At 38.4% G+C, this 13,198-nt stretch overlaps 1 protein-coding gene across 2 annotated transcripts in view; it reads left to right on the top strand.

Annotated features, from left to right (window-relative positions):
* The window catches only part of MCUB (mitochondrial calcium uniporter dominant negative beta subunit), a 117,340-nt gene that overhangs the window by 90,158 nt on the left and 13,984 nt on the right, over window positions 1-13,198 (top strand). Inside the window, exons 1-4 of one of the 2 annotated variants that reach the window (XM_030915196.1) lie at window positions 968-986; window positions 1,571-1,646; window positions 2,783-2,953; window positions 6,901-7,005. In XM_030915196.1, the coding sequence (XP_030771056.1) occupies window positions 2,872-2,953; window positions 6,901-7,005 (187 nt within the window). In that variant the 5' untranslated portion in view covers window positions 968-986; window positions 1,571-1,646; window positions 2,783-2,871. Of the gene's footprint in view, window positions 1-967; window positions 987-1,570; window positions 1,647-2,782; window positions 2,954-6,900; window positions 7,006-13,198 lie in introns of those variants that run through there. The other variant, XM_010375467.2, reaches the window with a different exon arrangement.

Genomic DNA, 13,198 nt, shown 5'->3' on the forward strand with positions numbered 1-13,198 from the left:
ACTTTTAACCACTGATTATTTTAATAGTGTACCCTCAAATCCTGAAAAATTTAAAAATGCAGTTTATAAAAGAATTATTCTTTGCACAATTACTGGCAAACTTATTGTTAATAAACTACTGTAAGGTGATGCATTAAAAAATCTGGATCAGTATGATACAGCCACCATGTTGTGACTTTGGTACTAATTTCTCTGGTGCAAGTCCTTTTGAGTTCCAAATGCCTATGAACCAATTCCCCAATGCCCATTCTTTCTACTCCCACAATATCTTTGTTCACACACTGCACCATGATATTATTAGGTCTTCATTAAGCACCAATGCAATTGTGTAAACACAAACACCAATGCAAGCCCACAAAACATGTTCCATGGTGAGGTGGCCATTCAGATGTTGTAGACTTAGCACTGCTGTCCAATAGAACTTTCTGTGATGATAGAAATATTCTATTCCTGCGCTTTTGCTTTTCAGTGAGATAGTAGGCATAGGGAGCTTTTGAGCACTTGAAATGTGGCAAAGGTGACTGAGGTTCTGAATGTTTGTGTAACATAATTTTTTTGTGGTTGCTGTTTATAGGAGATAGGGTCTCACTATGTCGACCAGGCTGGTCTTGAACTCCTGAGCTCAAGCAATCCTCCTGCTTCAGCCTCCCAAAGTTCTAGGATTATAGGCATGAGTCATCGTATCCCACCTGTACATAATTTTAACTAATTTAAATAACCACATTTAACAAGTGTCTACCATATTGGACAGCACAGATCTAGAGCAGTGTTTTTCAAACTCTAATGTACATGTGAATCACCTGAGGATCTTGTTAAAATGCAGACTGGAATTCAGTAAGTCTGGTCTGAATCTGTGATTCTGCATTTTTTTTTTTTTTTAAAGACGGAGTTTTGTTCTTGTTGCCCAGGCTGGAGTGCAATGACGGGATCTTGGCTTACCGCATCCTCCGCCTCCCGGGTTCAAGCGATTCTCCTGCCTCAGCCTTGTGAGTAGCTGGGATTACAGGCATGCTCCACCAAGCCTGGCTAATTTTGTATTTTTAGTGGAGACAGGGTTTCTCCATGTTGGTCAGGCTGGTCTCGAACTCCCGACCTCAGGTGATTCGCCTGCCTTGGCCTCCCAAAGTCCTGGAATTACATGCCTGAGCCACTGTGCCCGGCCTGATTCTGCATTATTAATTAGCGGCAAGATGCTTCTGGTCTGGGGACCGCATATTGAGAAGCATGTATCTAGACTAGATACATCCATTTGTTTTAGATTATTACCTGAAAGGAAATATTGAAAGTAAAAATTCTCACAGAACTCTAGGATTTTCAGGTGGCGTCATACCCCAATTTGGGGATCCCATCCTAGTGTGCTACTGCTATAGCATACACAGTAGCAGGCAAGCATACAGCCAGGAAGGTTCAGGGAGCTTGCCAAGGGCTCACCCTGGGGATGCATGACAAGTAGAGTTTTTCATTGTGCTTTTCATAGAGTATTAAAAAGAATCTTACGGTAAAATAAAGACACTTATTTCATCTTTCCCACTCTTTTATAAAAAAACAAATTAATCTTTCCTTCTTGTAGGTTTTGTATGTGAAGCTGTGTGGAAATGTGAAATACTACCAGTCTCACCATTATAGTACCGTGGTGCCACCTGATGGTAAGCTTTCTTATTTATTTGATTCATATGTTAATTGTTTCCCTTTCTTCCAAATAAAGAGCTGAGCAGAATAGACTTTTGAGCAGAATAGACTTTTGAGCAGTATAGACTTTTCTTACACTATCCCCATCCCACCCCACCCTGATTGGGTTCACTTCCACCTTTTTGTGCTCCCATAATAGAGCTGCTGCCTTTTGTCAAATTCCCACCTCAGCAATCAGAGGAGTTAGAGATGATAAGAAATAGTTGGGTGGGCGTGGTGGCCTGTAATCCCAGCACTTTGGGAAGCCAAGGCAGGCACATCCCTTCAACTCAGGAGTTTGGGACCAGCCTGGCCAACAAAGCAAAACCCCATCTCTACAAAAAATACAAAAATTAGCCAGGCGTGGTGGCATATGCCTATAGTCCCAGCTACCCAAGAGGCTGAGGTAGGAAGATTGCTTGAGCCCAGGAGGTAGAGGCTGCGTGAGCCATGATCGTGCTACTCCAGTTTGGGCAACAGAGTGAGAGACCCTGTCTCAAAAAGAAAAAAAAAAAAAAAAACAAGAAATAGTTTCTGTTTTCAAGAAAACTAGAACTTAAGTGTTTACCTGAGAAGACTTTTTTTCTTTTTCATTTAATCAGAGTCTAGCTCTGTCACTCAGGCTGGAGTGCAGTAGCATGATCTTGGCTCACTGCAAATTCTGCTTCCCAGGCTGAAGCCATCGTCCCAGCTCAGCTTCTTAAGTAACTGCAACTACAGGCATACACCACCATACCAGACTAATTTTTGTATATTTTGTAGAGATGGGGTTTTGCCGTGTTGCCCAGACAACTCTCAAACTTCTGGGCTGAGGCAGTCCACCCATCTGAGCCTCCCAAAGTGCTGGGATTACAGGCATGAGGCACCATGCCAGCCACCTGGGAAGACTTTAAGTAGATAATAGTGTGGTACATGCTACACTAAAATGGTATAGAATGGTAGGGAATATGTAAACTGTAGTATCATGAAGGCATTACTGGAGCAATACAAATTTTTATAGGACTTCAGAGGTGTGTGAATTTCATGTTTGAGCATTCCTTCCAGAATTCTTGTATTTATGGCTTTTTTTAAAAGTAAATTTTACCCATTTATCTTTTCTTTTTTTCCTTAACAGAAATAACAGTTAATTATAGACATGGCCTTCCCTTGGTAACACTTACTTTGCCATCTAGAAAAGAACGTTGTCAATTTGTAGTCAAACCAATGTTGTCAACAGTTGGTTCATTCCTTCAGGACCTACAAAATGAAGATAAGGGCATCAAAACTGCAGCCATCTTCACAGCAGGTAGATATGTATATAATTTTACAGCTTTGTCCCAGGGTTTCTGTCTCTCCTGAACTCTTGTTTGGTTCTTTACTTTTCTAGAAGGAAGTACATTGTTTAATTCATTAGATAACAAATGGTTGGTCTTTATTCTTTCATTTTTATGCATCACACTATTTAAAAAACTGTTTTGGCCTGGCGTGGTGGCTCATGCCTGTAATCCCAGCACTTTTGGGAAGCCAAGTCAGGTGGATCACCTGAGGTCAGGAGTTTGAGACCAGCCTAACCAACATGGAGAAACCCTGTCTCTACTAAAAATACAAAATTAGCCACCAGTGGTGGTGCATACCTGTAATCTCAGCTACTTGGGAGGCTGAGGCAGGATAATTGCTTAAACCCAGGAGGCAGAGGTTGCAGTGAGCTGTGATTGCACCATTGCACTCCAGCCTGGGCAGCAAGAGCGAAACTCCATCCCAAGAAAAAAAAAAAAACTGTTTTAACTTCATTGAATGAAAAATTAATGGAATAAATTTAATGTAAATTTCAGTTACTTATTTTATAAACGTAGCCTTAAAGGTTTTTCATGAGAAAATCTTAGTGGCACAGGCATTAATGTGCAATTCTCAGCAAAATTTGAATAATTAGAAAACAAAGTACAGTTTTAATTATTAAAATAAGTCAGTGAATAATTAAAGTACACAAAACATGTATTCACCACTGTTATAAAGCAATTACAGTCTAGTATATTGTTGGGCAGAATTAGTTCTTAGGAAGAATATACATTTTTTTAAAAACCAGAAGTATGTCATCATTTAGACATTTAAAATGTAGAATACAGCTTTTATGTTCTCATAGTCTAAAATGGTCTTAGACCAACTGCTTCTAAATAGAATAAAGAATTATTTACCCTATCCCACTATAGCAGCTGCAAATGTAGATAAATTAATTTGCATTATTTTATGATGATATTAAATACTTAGAATAAAGTTATTTAACTTCATGATTACCACTGCAGTTTTGAAAGGGAAATAAACATACTTTTTCCCTATCCAAGTTCCAAATTAATTAAAGGATAGAGAAGTTGGAAAATGGAGATTAATTGATTCATTCAGCAAATATTTATTGAGCACCTAATATATGTCAGGCACTGTTCTGTATGCTAGAGGTAGTGCAAAGAACAAAAGGGATAAAAACTGCCTTTATGGAACTTATATTTAGGAGGAGAAAAAAACAAGATAAATTATGTATTATGTTAAATAATAAATGTTATGAAGAAAAATAAAGCAGAGTGTGGAAGATGTGTGTGGGCAGGAGTGGGCTTGATAAGATTACGTTTGCGCAAAGACCTGGGGGAAATGAGGGAGGAAGTCATGTAGAGGGAGGAGAGCTCTGGGCCGCACGCAGTGGCTCACACCTGTAATCCCAACACTTTGGGAGGCTGAGGTGGGTGGATCACCTGAGGTCAGGGGTTTGAAACTAGCCTGGCCAACATAGCAAAACCCATTCTCTGCTGACAAGACAAAAATTAGCCAGGTGTTGTGTTGCGTACCTGTAATCCCAGCTACTCAGGAGGCAGAGGCAGGAGAATAGCTTGAATATGGGAGGCGGAGGTTGCCTCCCATATTCCAAGGTGGCACCACTGCACTCCAGCAGTGGGTAACTTGCAGTGGTCCAAGGTGGCACCACTGCACTCCAGCCTGGGTAACAGTGAGACTGCATTGAGGTGGAAGCCTACTAGACAGTGGCCACAAAGGAGGGAGCTGGGAGAAAGGAGGAGTTCTGAGAGGTGAGGAAGGGCAGATCAGGAAAGGCTTATTGTAGGTTGTTTTTAGGACTATAGATTTAGCTGGAAAGGGTGCTTTCTTCCTGCTAAAACCTGGATCAGAGAATAAGGTTTTAGCCCTATGGCACAATGGACTTCCTAATATTTCATCCTTGAACTAGACAGACATTCCCCCCAGGCACAGGAACGCTGGAATGTCCGTTGGCGTTTTCCACAGGAGCAGGGCCCGCCTCTCTGAGCTTCTAGGGGCAGGCAGACGCAAACCTGGAAGTCAGAAGGGGTTGGACTGAGCAGCGCTTGCCTAGTGGTAAGTGCTCAATTAGTATTGAAATGAATTAAACAAGAGAGGTTAAAACAACGATAGATGTTTACCCTGCTTATTTCTAAAAATTAAGTTAGTAGCTTTGAAACAGCACAAAGAGAATAGAAGTCTTAGAGGAAAGGGACTCTTTGGACTGAGTGCAAACATCCTATCGGGGGTTTAAATTGATACCCAAGAATACATGAAAAATTTAACACTATCACTAGTGCTTAAAAATGTTTCACGTCAGTCTTTTGCTATTCATACCTTTGTATAAAGGATAATGTAGTATTTCAACTGAGAAATCATATTCAGTGGATGTCTTTTTATAGTAAGATTTTAAGTAGCTGGTTTAAAGTCATTTACATGTAAATTTTTAAATGACACTTGGAAAGATAAAGCGATTGGTGTGTTGCTGATTTTTTTTTTTTTCTTTAAGAGACTCTGTGGGTGGAATTTGCCTGCATTTAATTTGGGCTTGAAAAGAGTGTTCTAAGCTTGTCAAGTTTTGCCCATTGTGTGGGTTGAATTATTTGGCAATTTTTTGGAAAATGATCTCACTGCAACTGATGAACAGCAACCCAAACAGCCAAATTCTAGGAACAGACGCAGGTGCAGACTTGACTTGCAGTCTTCTAGAACAAAAGAACTATAGGGAGGCAGACAGGAGGCAGCAGCCAGTTTCTTCGGAATGTTACTAGTGTTAGTCCTGTCATCACACATATTAATGTAGCTAAAATAGCTCTGGTTGAATGTAACCAAATGAATGGCAGGCCAGGATTTGCAAATACACATCCAGCATTTTCCTGGACTTAATTTCATGTAATTATATGTGAACTATTCTGAAGGGAAAATGATAGAAAAAGAAACCTCTACCTAGCACCAGTTTTTTGCTTATTGTTCAGTGAGTTTGCTTTCTTAACACCTGGATTACATTCAAGTTTGGTTCAAAAATATAACAAAAACTAGGCTCTAGGAGAAACTGTGCAAAGCACATTACGGTTAAATTTTTTCAAGCCTTTTTTTTTTTCCTGAAATACTCCTAGAATATTTGAAATTACTTTTAGAATCTCTCCTGCCTCTCCCCCCTCCACAAAATAAACCATGCAATGCAAATTTATTTCTTAGGCATAATTAACGTTCATTATTGCCCTCGCCTCCTTGAGAGTTTGCCTCTTCATTTTTTTCAAGCTTGAAAGGGAGATGAGCCCATGCGGTGATAGCTTGTGGTGCTGTTTAGCTGCTAAATTTTTAACCACCACAAATCAGTTACCTCTAATAATTAAAGAGAAAGGCAGGCTTTTAAGTAGTTACACCCTTATGCCTGCATGTGCCAGTCAGAAGCTTGGCTCTGAGCAGCAGAATGGACTCTGGCTAAACAGAGGAGTATGTAAACAGGCTGTCATGCTGGAAGTGACAGAAGACAGGCTCAGAAGAGGGCAGGACTAAGAGAAGACAGGAGCAGAGACCAGGTTAGCCCAGGAACCACCTGATGGGCTCTGCTGCCTACACTCCACCCCACCCCCAACACTGTCACCCGCCACTGCTCTGGCCTTGCTGTCAAGGGTTTCCACCTCCCCTGAACCTTTGCATGGCCCTCCGCAGATGCAGTTTCAGCAAGGGTATTACCTGGATTCCAGCACAGCTGACAAGGTGGGAGAGGGAGTGCCTGCCTGTTCCATTTTGTCCAAGGAAATGGGAGGTAGAGCAACAAAGGAGGATTCCCCTCATTGGGAAATGGGTTTGGGTTTGGGGACACCCCCTAAAAAGTAAATGTCCGCTATTATATTGTACAGACCTGGGTTAGTAATTTTCTGTATGTTGGAAAATTGTTCTTACTGTTCTAAAACAAAGACATACTCTTGCATGATGTTTTTCTTTCAGATGGCAACAAGATTTCAGCTTCCACCTTGATGGATATTTTGCTAATGAATGATTTTAAACTTGTCATTAATAAAATAGCATATGATGTACAGTGTCCAACGAGAGGTAAGAAACACAGCTATCCAGCTATTACTATTTTTTTTTTTAAGATGCATTCTGACTTGCTCTGTTGCCCAGGCTGAAGTACTGTGGTGTCATCATAGCTCACTGTAACCTGAAACTCCCGGGATCAAACAGTCCTCCCACCTCAGCCTCCAGAGTAGCTGGGACCGCCCTCATGCACCACCATGCCTGGTTAATTTTTTAACATGTTTTTAGGGATTGAGTCTCCCTATGTTGCCCAGGCTGGTATCTTCACTGTTACCTTTAGCTGTGAGGGTTTTAGAGGGAGCACAGTTTATGTTAAGAATCTTTTAAATTTATCAGATGACCAAGAAGCCTTTGGAAAACCAGTGCTTAAGCTTTTCCAGCAGGGGTATAAGTGATCACCTACTGTTGCCTAGCAGGGCTTTTAGTCCCATATACTCTTTTTAGACTTTCAAGATTTTACTTTAGGATCTTAAATGCTTAATCCGATATTATTGGGTTAAGAGAGAGGTAGACCTGAAAATCAATAATTCAAGTATATATGGTTGTATGGCTCTTAAATCTTTTTAAAAAAATAAATTGTATTATTTAAAGCAGTTTTAGGTTCAAAGCAAAATCGAGCAGAATGTACAGAGAGTTCCCGTATGCTCTCTGCACCCCACACCCCTTACTGTCAATATCCCACACCAGACTGGTATGTTTGTTAAAATTGGTGAACACACGGACACATCATTGTCACCCAAAGTCCATAATTTACATTACGGTTTACTCTTGGTGGTGTACATTCTGTGGATTGTGACAAATGTAGAACTACATGTATTCATCATTAATGTATATAATGTGAATAATTATCTTGTTTTTATTAATCTTTCTTAAATGTATATATAGCTTACATTTATTTTAATATTTAACATTAAAAGTGTCTTGGGTCTTTCTTTAGAAGTTTGGTCATGTTTTTATGACCAGAAATATGCTGTAAGAACCTAACTCTTGCTTATATCAATTAGCCTATGGTAAAATTGGTTTCCTTATAGTCGTTTCATTTAAAGTTGCAGTTTTCAAGAACCTGACTATGACATTAAGAATTATACAGAATAGGGGCCGGGCACGGTGGCTCAAGCCTGTAATCCCAGCACTTTGGGAGGCCGAGACGGGCGGATCACGAGGTCAGGAGATCGAGACCATCCTGGCTAATACGGTGAAACCCTGTCTCTACTTAAAAATACAAAAAACTAGCCGGGCGACGAGGCGGGCGCCTGTAGTCCCAGCTACTTGGGAGGCTGAGGCAGGAGAATGGCGTAAACCCGGGAGGCGGAGCTTGCAGTGAGCTGAGATCCAGCCACTGCACTCCAGCCTGGGTGGCAGAGCGAGACTCCGTCTCAAAAAAAAAAAAAAAAAAAAAAAGAATTATACAGAATAGGGCCAGGCAAACTCTACCAAACTCTACCAAAATTCAAGGATGCTGAAGGCCCTGATATAAAATGTTACATGTGCATATAACCTACATACTCCCTTCACATACTTTAAATCTCTAGATTACTTATAATACCCAAGACAGTGTAAATGCTGTGTAAATGGTTGTTATACTATATTCTTTTTTCATTCATTTTGTTGTTGTTGTATTGTTAATTTTTATTGCATTTTTTTTCCAAATATTTTCAATCCATGATTGGTTGAGTTCACGGATGCAGAACCCACAAATAAGAAGGGCCGATTGTATAGCCTTTTCAGATTCACTTCTTTCTTTTTGGCGGAGGTGGGGGCGCATGGGAGTAGGGCCAGGGACATGAGAGAGCTAGGGAAGAGAAAATAGGATATTTAAGAAAGGGAATACAACAGGGAAAATACTAAACAGTGGGAGAGAGGAGTGAAAAAAGCGGGAGAGTGGGAAGAAAAAAAAAGGAGAAAGGCAAGAGGGGAAAGAAGAAGGGGAAAAGGGAGAGAGAGGAAAGAGAAGAAAAGGGAGTGATAAAGGGAGGAGATAAGAGGCAGTAGTAAAGAAGAAAGTGAAGAGGAAGGCCAGATTGGCATATTTCACTTAGTGATACGCATTTAAGTTTCTTTCATGTGTTTTCAGAGCTGGTTAGCTCATTTCCTTTTAGGGCTGAATAATAGTTCGTTATCTGTATGTACCACAGTTTATTCATTCACCTACTGAAGGACATCTGAGATACTTCCAAGTTTTGGCAATTATGAATGAAGCTGCTATAAACACACATGTGCAGGTTTTTGTTTGCACATAGATTTTCAAATCATTTGGTTAAATACCCAGGAGCAGGATTGCTGGCACATATTGTAATAGTGTTTAGTTTTGTGTAAAACTGTCAAGCTGTCTTCCAAAGTGACTGTACCATTTTGTGTTCCCACCAGCAGTGAATGAGAATTCCTGTTGCCCCATATCCTTGCCAGCAATTGGTGATATCAGTGATTCGGGTGTGATTTTCACCATTGTAGTAGGTGTGTAGTCATTGTTTTTAATTTGCAGTTTCTTAATGACATATGATGTTGAGCATCTCTTCATATGCCTATTTGCCATCTAAGTCTTCTTTGTTGAGGTGTCTTTTCAGATCTTTGCCCATTTTGTGACCAGGTTGTTCATTTTCTTTTGAGTTATTTGTATGTTTGGGATAACAGTCTTGTATCAGGTATGTCTTTTGCAAATATTTTCTCCCAGGCTATGACTTGCTTTCTTGCCTTTCACAAGTTGAGGAAATTGCCCTGTGTTCCTGGTTTGCTGAGAGTCTTCATTGTGAATTGGTTTTGGATTTTGTCAAATGCTTTTTCTGCATATTGATACGATCATGTGATTTTTCTTCCTTAGTCTGTTGATGTGATGGATTCCATGAATTCATAAGCAAGTGTTGAGCCTTGCATACCTGGATAAATCCCACTTAGATGTGGTGTAGCATTCTTTTTAGACATTGTTGTATTTTATTTGCTATTATTTTGCTGAGGATTTTTGTGTCTATATTCACAAGAGATGTTGGTCTGTGGTTTTGTTTTCTTACAGTGTTTTTGTCTGGTTTTAGTATTAAGGTAATGCTGGCCTCATAGAATGAGTTAGGAAGTATTCCCTCTGCTTCTTTCTTCTGAAAGAGATTGTAGAGAATTAATATAGTTTCTTCCTTTGATGTTTGGTAGAATTCACCAAGGAAATCTATCTGGAGTTGGTCCTTTCTGTTTTGGAAGTTTATTAGTTATTGATTCAACTGCTTAATAGGTATAGGCTTATGCAGATTGTCTATTTCTTTTTGTGTGAGTTTTGACAGATTGTGCCTTTCAGAGAATTAATCTATTTTATCTAGGTTATTGAATTTGTGGGCATAGAGTTGTTCATAGTATTTCTTTATTTTCCTTTTAATGTCCATGGGATCTGTAGTTAAATCCCCTCATTTCATTTCTAACATGAATAACTTGTTGCCTCTCTTGTTTTTCTTGATTAACCTGGCTAGAAGTTTATCAATTTAATTGATTTTTTTCCAAAGAACTAGCTTTTAACATCATTGATTTTTCTCTATGGATTTTCTGTTCTCGATCTCATTGGTTTCTACTCTAATATTTATTATTTCTTTTCTTTTGCTTGCTTTTCATTTCATTTGCCCCTCTTTCTCTAGTTTCTTAAAGTATAAGTTTAGATTTTTAAATTTTAGATGTTTATTCTTTCCTATTATATGTATTCAATGCTATAGATTCCCCTCTGAGCATTGCTTTCAGTGCCTTCCATAAATTTTGATAAGCTGTATTTTCATTTATTTTAAAATATTTTAAATTTTTTTTCTCGTGATTTCTTCTTTGATCCATGTGTTAGAAGTCCATTATTTAATATCTAAGTATTTTGGAATTTTCCAGCTATCTTTGGGTTATTGATTTTTATTTTAATTCCACTGAGATCCGAAAGCATATATTGTATTTTTCTTTTTTTACATTTACTCATGTGAGTTTTATAGCCTTCAGTGTGATCTCTCTTGATGAGATGTTCCATGTGAACTTGAGAATGTGTATTTTGCTGTTTTTGGATAGTCTATAGATGTCACATTTATCTCAGTTGATTGATGGTGCTATTGAGTTCAACTGTATACCTCCTGATTTTCTGCTCGGCAGATCTGTCCATTTCTAACAGAGGAATGTTGAAGTCTGCAACTGTAAACGTGAATTCATCTGTTTCTTCTTGTAGTTCTATTAGTTTTTGTTTTGCCTCATGTACTTTGATGCTGTGTTAGGAGCATACACATTAAGAATTGTTACGTCTTCTTGGAGAGTTGGCCTTTTATTATTATGTAATGTCTCCCTTTACTCCTGGTAGCTTTCCTTGTTCTAATGTCTGTTTTGTCTGAAATTAATATAGCTATTTCAGCTTTCTTTTTATTAGTGTTAGCATAGTATATCTTTCTTCATCCCTTTGCTTTTCATCTATATGTGTCTTCATATTTAAAGTGGGTTTCTTATAGACAATACATAGTTGGATCTGGCTTTTTGATCCACTCTGACAAGCTCTATCTTTTGATTGGTTCATTTAGGCCATTGACATTCAAATTGATTACTGATATACATAATATCTACCATATTTGCCACTGTTTTCTATTTGTTGCCATTGTTGTTTTTTTTTTCCTGTTTTTGTCTTCCACATTTTTTCTGCCTTTTTTGGTTTTTAATTGAGCATTCTGTATATTTCATTTTCTCTCCTTTTCCAGCATATTATTTATACTTCTTTTTTTAGTGGTTGCCTAAGAGTTTGCGATATACATTTACAACTATTGCAAGTTCAGTTTCAAATAACATTATACTGCTTCACGGCTGTGCAAATACCTTATAATTAAAAAAAAATCCCAATTCCTCCCTCATGCCCCTTGTCTCATGGCTGTCATTCATTTCAGTGATTCATAAGCATAGGTATACCAAGCATACATAGTCAAAACCAGTGTTAGCATTATTCTTTTGAACTGACTGTTATCTTAGTAGATCAATTAAAAATAATACAAATAAAGGTTTTTATTTTACCTCTACTGTTCCCTCTCTGATTCTCTTTCTTTCTGTAGAACTAAATTTCCAACCTATATCATCTTGCTTTTCTCTGAAGAACTTCTGTTAATATTTCTTGCAAGGCAGGCCTGCTAGCAACAAATTCACTAAATTTTGTTTGAAAATATCTTTGTTTCTCCTTTACTTTTGAAGAATAATTTCACAGGGTACCAAATTTTAGGCCTTTTTTTTTTCCTCTCAACACTAAATATTTTATCCCACTTCCTGCTTGCATGATTTCAGAGAAGTCAGGTTTAATTTTTTTTCTCTGCTATAGCTAAGGGTTCCCCCCTGTCCCTGGCTTCTTTAAGAATTATTTTCTTTATCTTTGATTTTCTGCACTTTGAAAACGATATACCTATGTGTAGTTTTCTCTTGGCATTTGTCCTGCTTGGTGTTCTCTGAGCTTCCTGGATCTGTGGTTTGCTATCTGACATTAGTTTCGGGGGAATTCTCAGTCTTTAGTCAAATAATTCTTCTGTTCCTTCCTTTCTTCTTCTAGTATTTTCATTACATACATGTTATTCCTTTTGTAGTTGTCCTAAAGTTCTTGGACATTCTGTTCTGGTTATAAAGTCTTTTTTCTCTTTGCTTACCAGTTTTGAAAGTTTCTAATGAAATATCCTTAAGTTCAGAGATTCTTTCTTCAGCTGTGTTTCATCTACTAACAAGCCCATTAAAGGCATTCTTCCTTTCCATTACAATGCTTTTGATCTCTAGCATTTTATTTGGATTCTTTCTTAGAATTTCCATCTGTCTTCTTACATTACCCATCTGTTCTTGCATGTTATCTACTTTTTCTAGTAGATTCCTTAGCATATTATTTGTAGTTATTTCAAGTTGCTAGTCTGATAATTCCAACGTTCCTGCCATGTCTGGCTTTCGTTCTGATGCTTATTCTGTCTGTTCAAACTGTGTTTTTTGCCTTTTAGTAAGTCTTGTAATTTTGTGTTAAAAGCTGGATATGATATACTGGATAAAGGGAACTGCAGTAAATAAGCCTTTTATAATATAGTGATAAAGTAAGGTATGGAGGGGAAGTGTTCTATAGTCCTATGATTAAGGCAAGTAGGTCTCAGTCTTTCAGTGAGCCTGTACCCTTGGACTGTGAACTTCACAAATGCTTCTCAGCCCTTCCCCCACCCTCCACCACCTTAGGTGGGATACGATGGTTACAGGGTGCTGAAGTTGG

The sequence above is a fragment of the Rhinopithecus roxellana genome, chromosome 2 (genome assembly GCF_007565055.1).
Source record: "Rhinopithecus roxellana isolate Shanxi Qingling chromosome 2, ASM756505v1, whole genome shotgun sequence".
NCBI lineage: Eukaryota > Metazoa > Chordata > Mammalia > Primates > Cercopithecidae > Rhinopithecus > Rhinopithecus roxellana.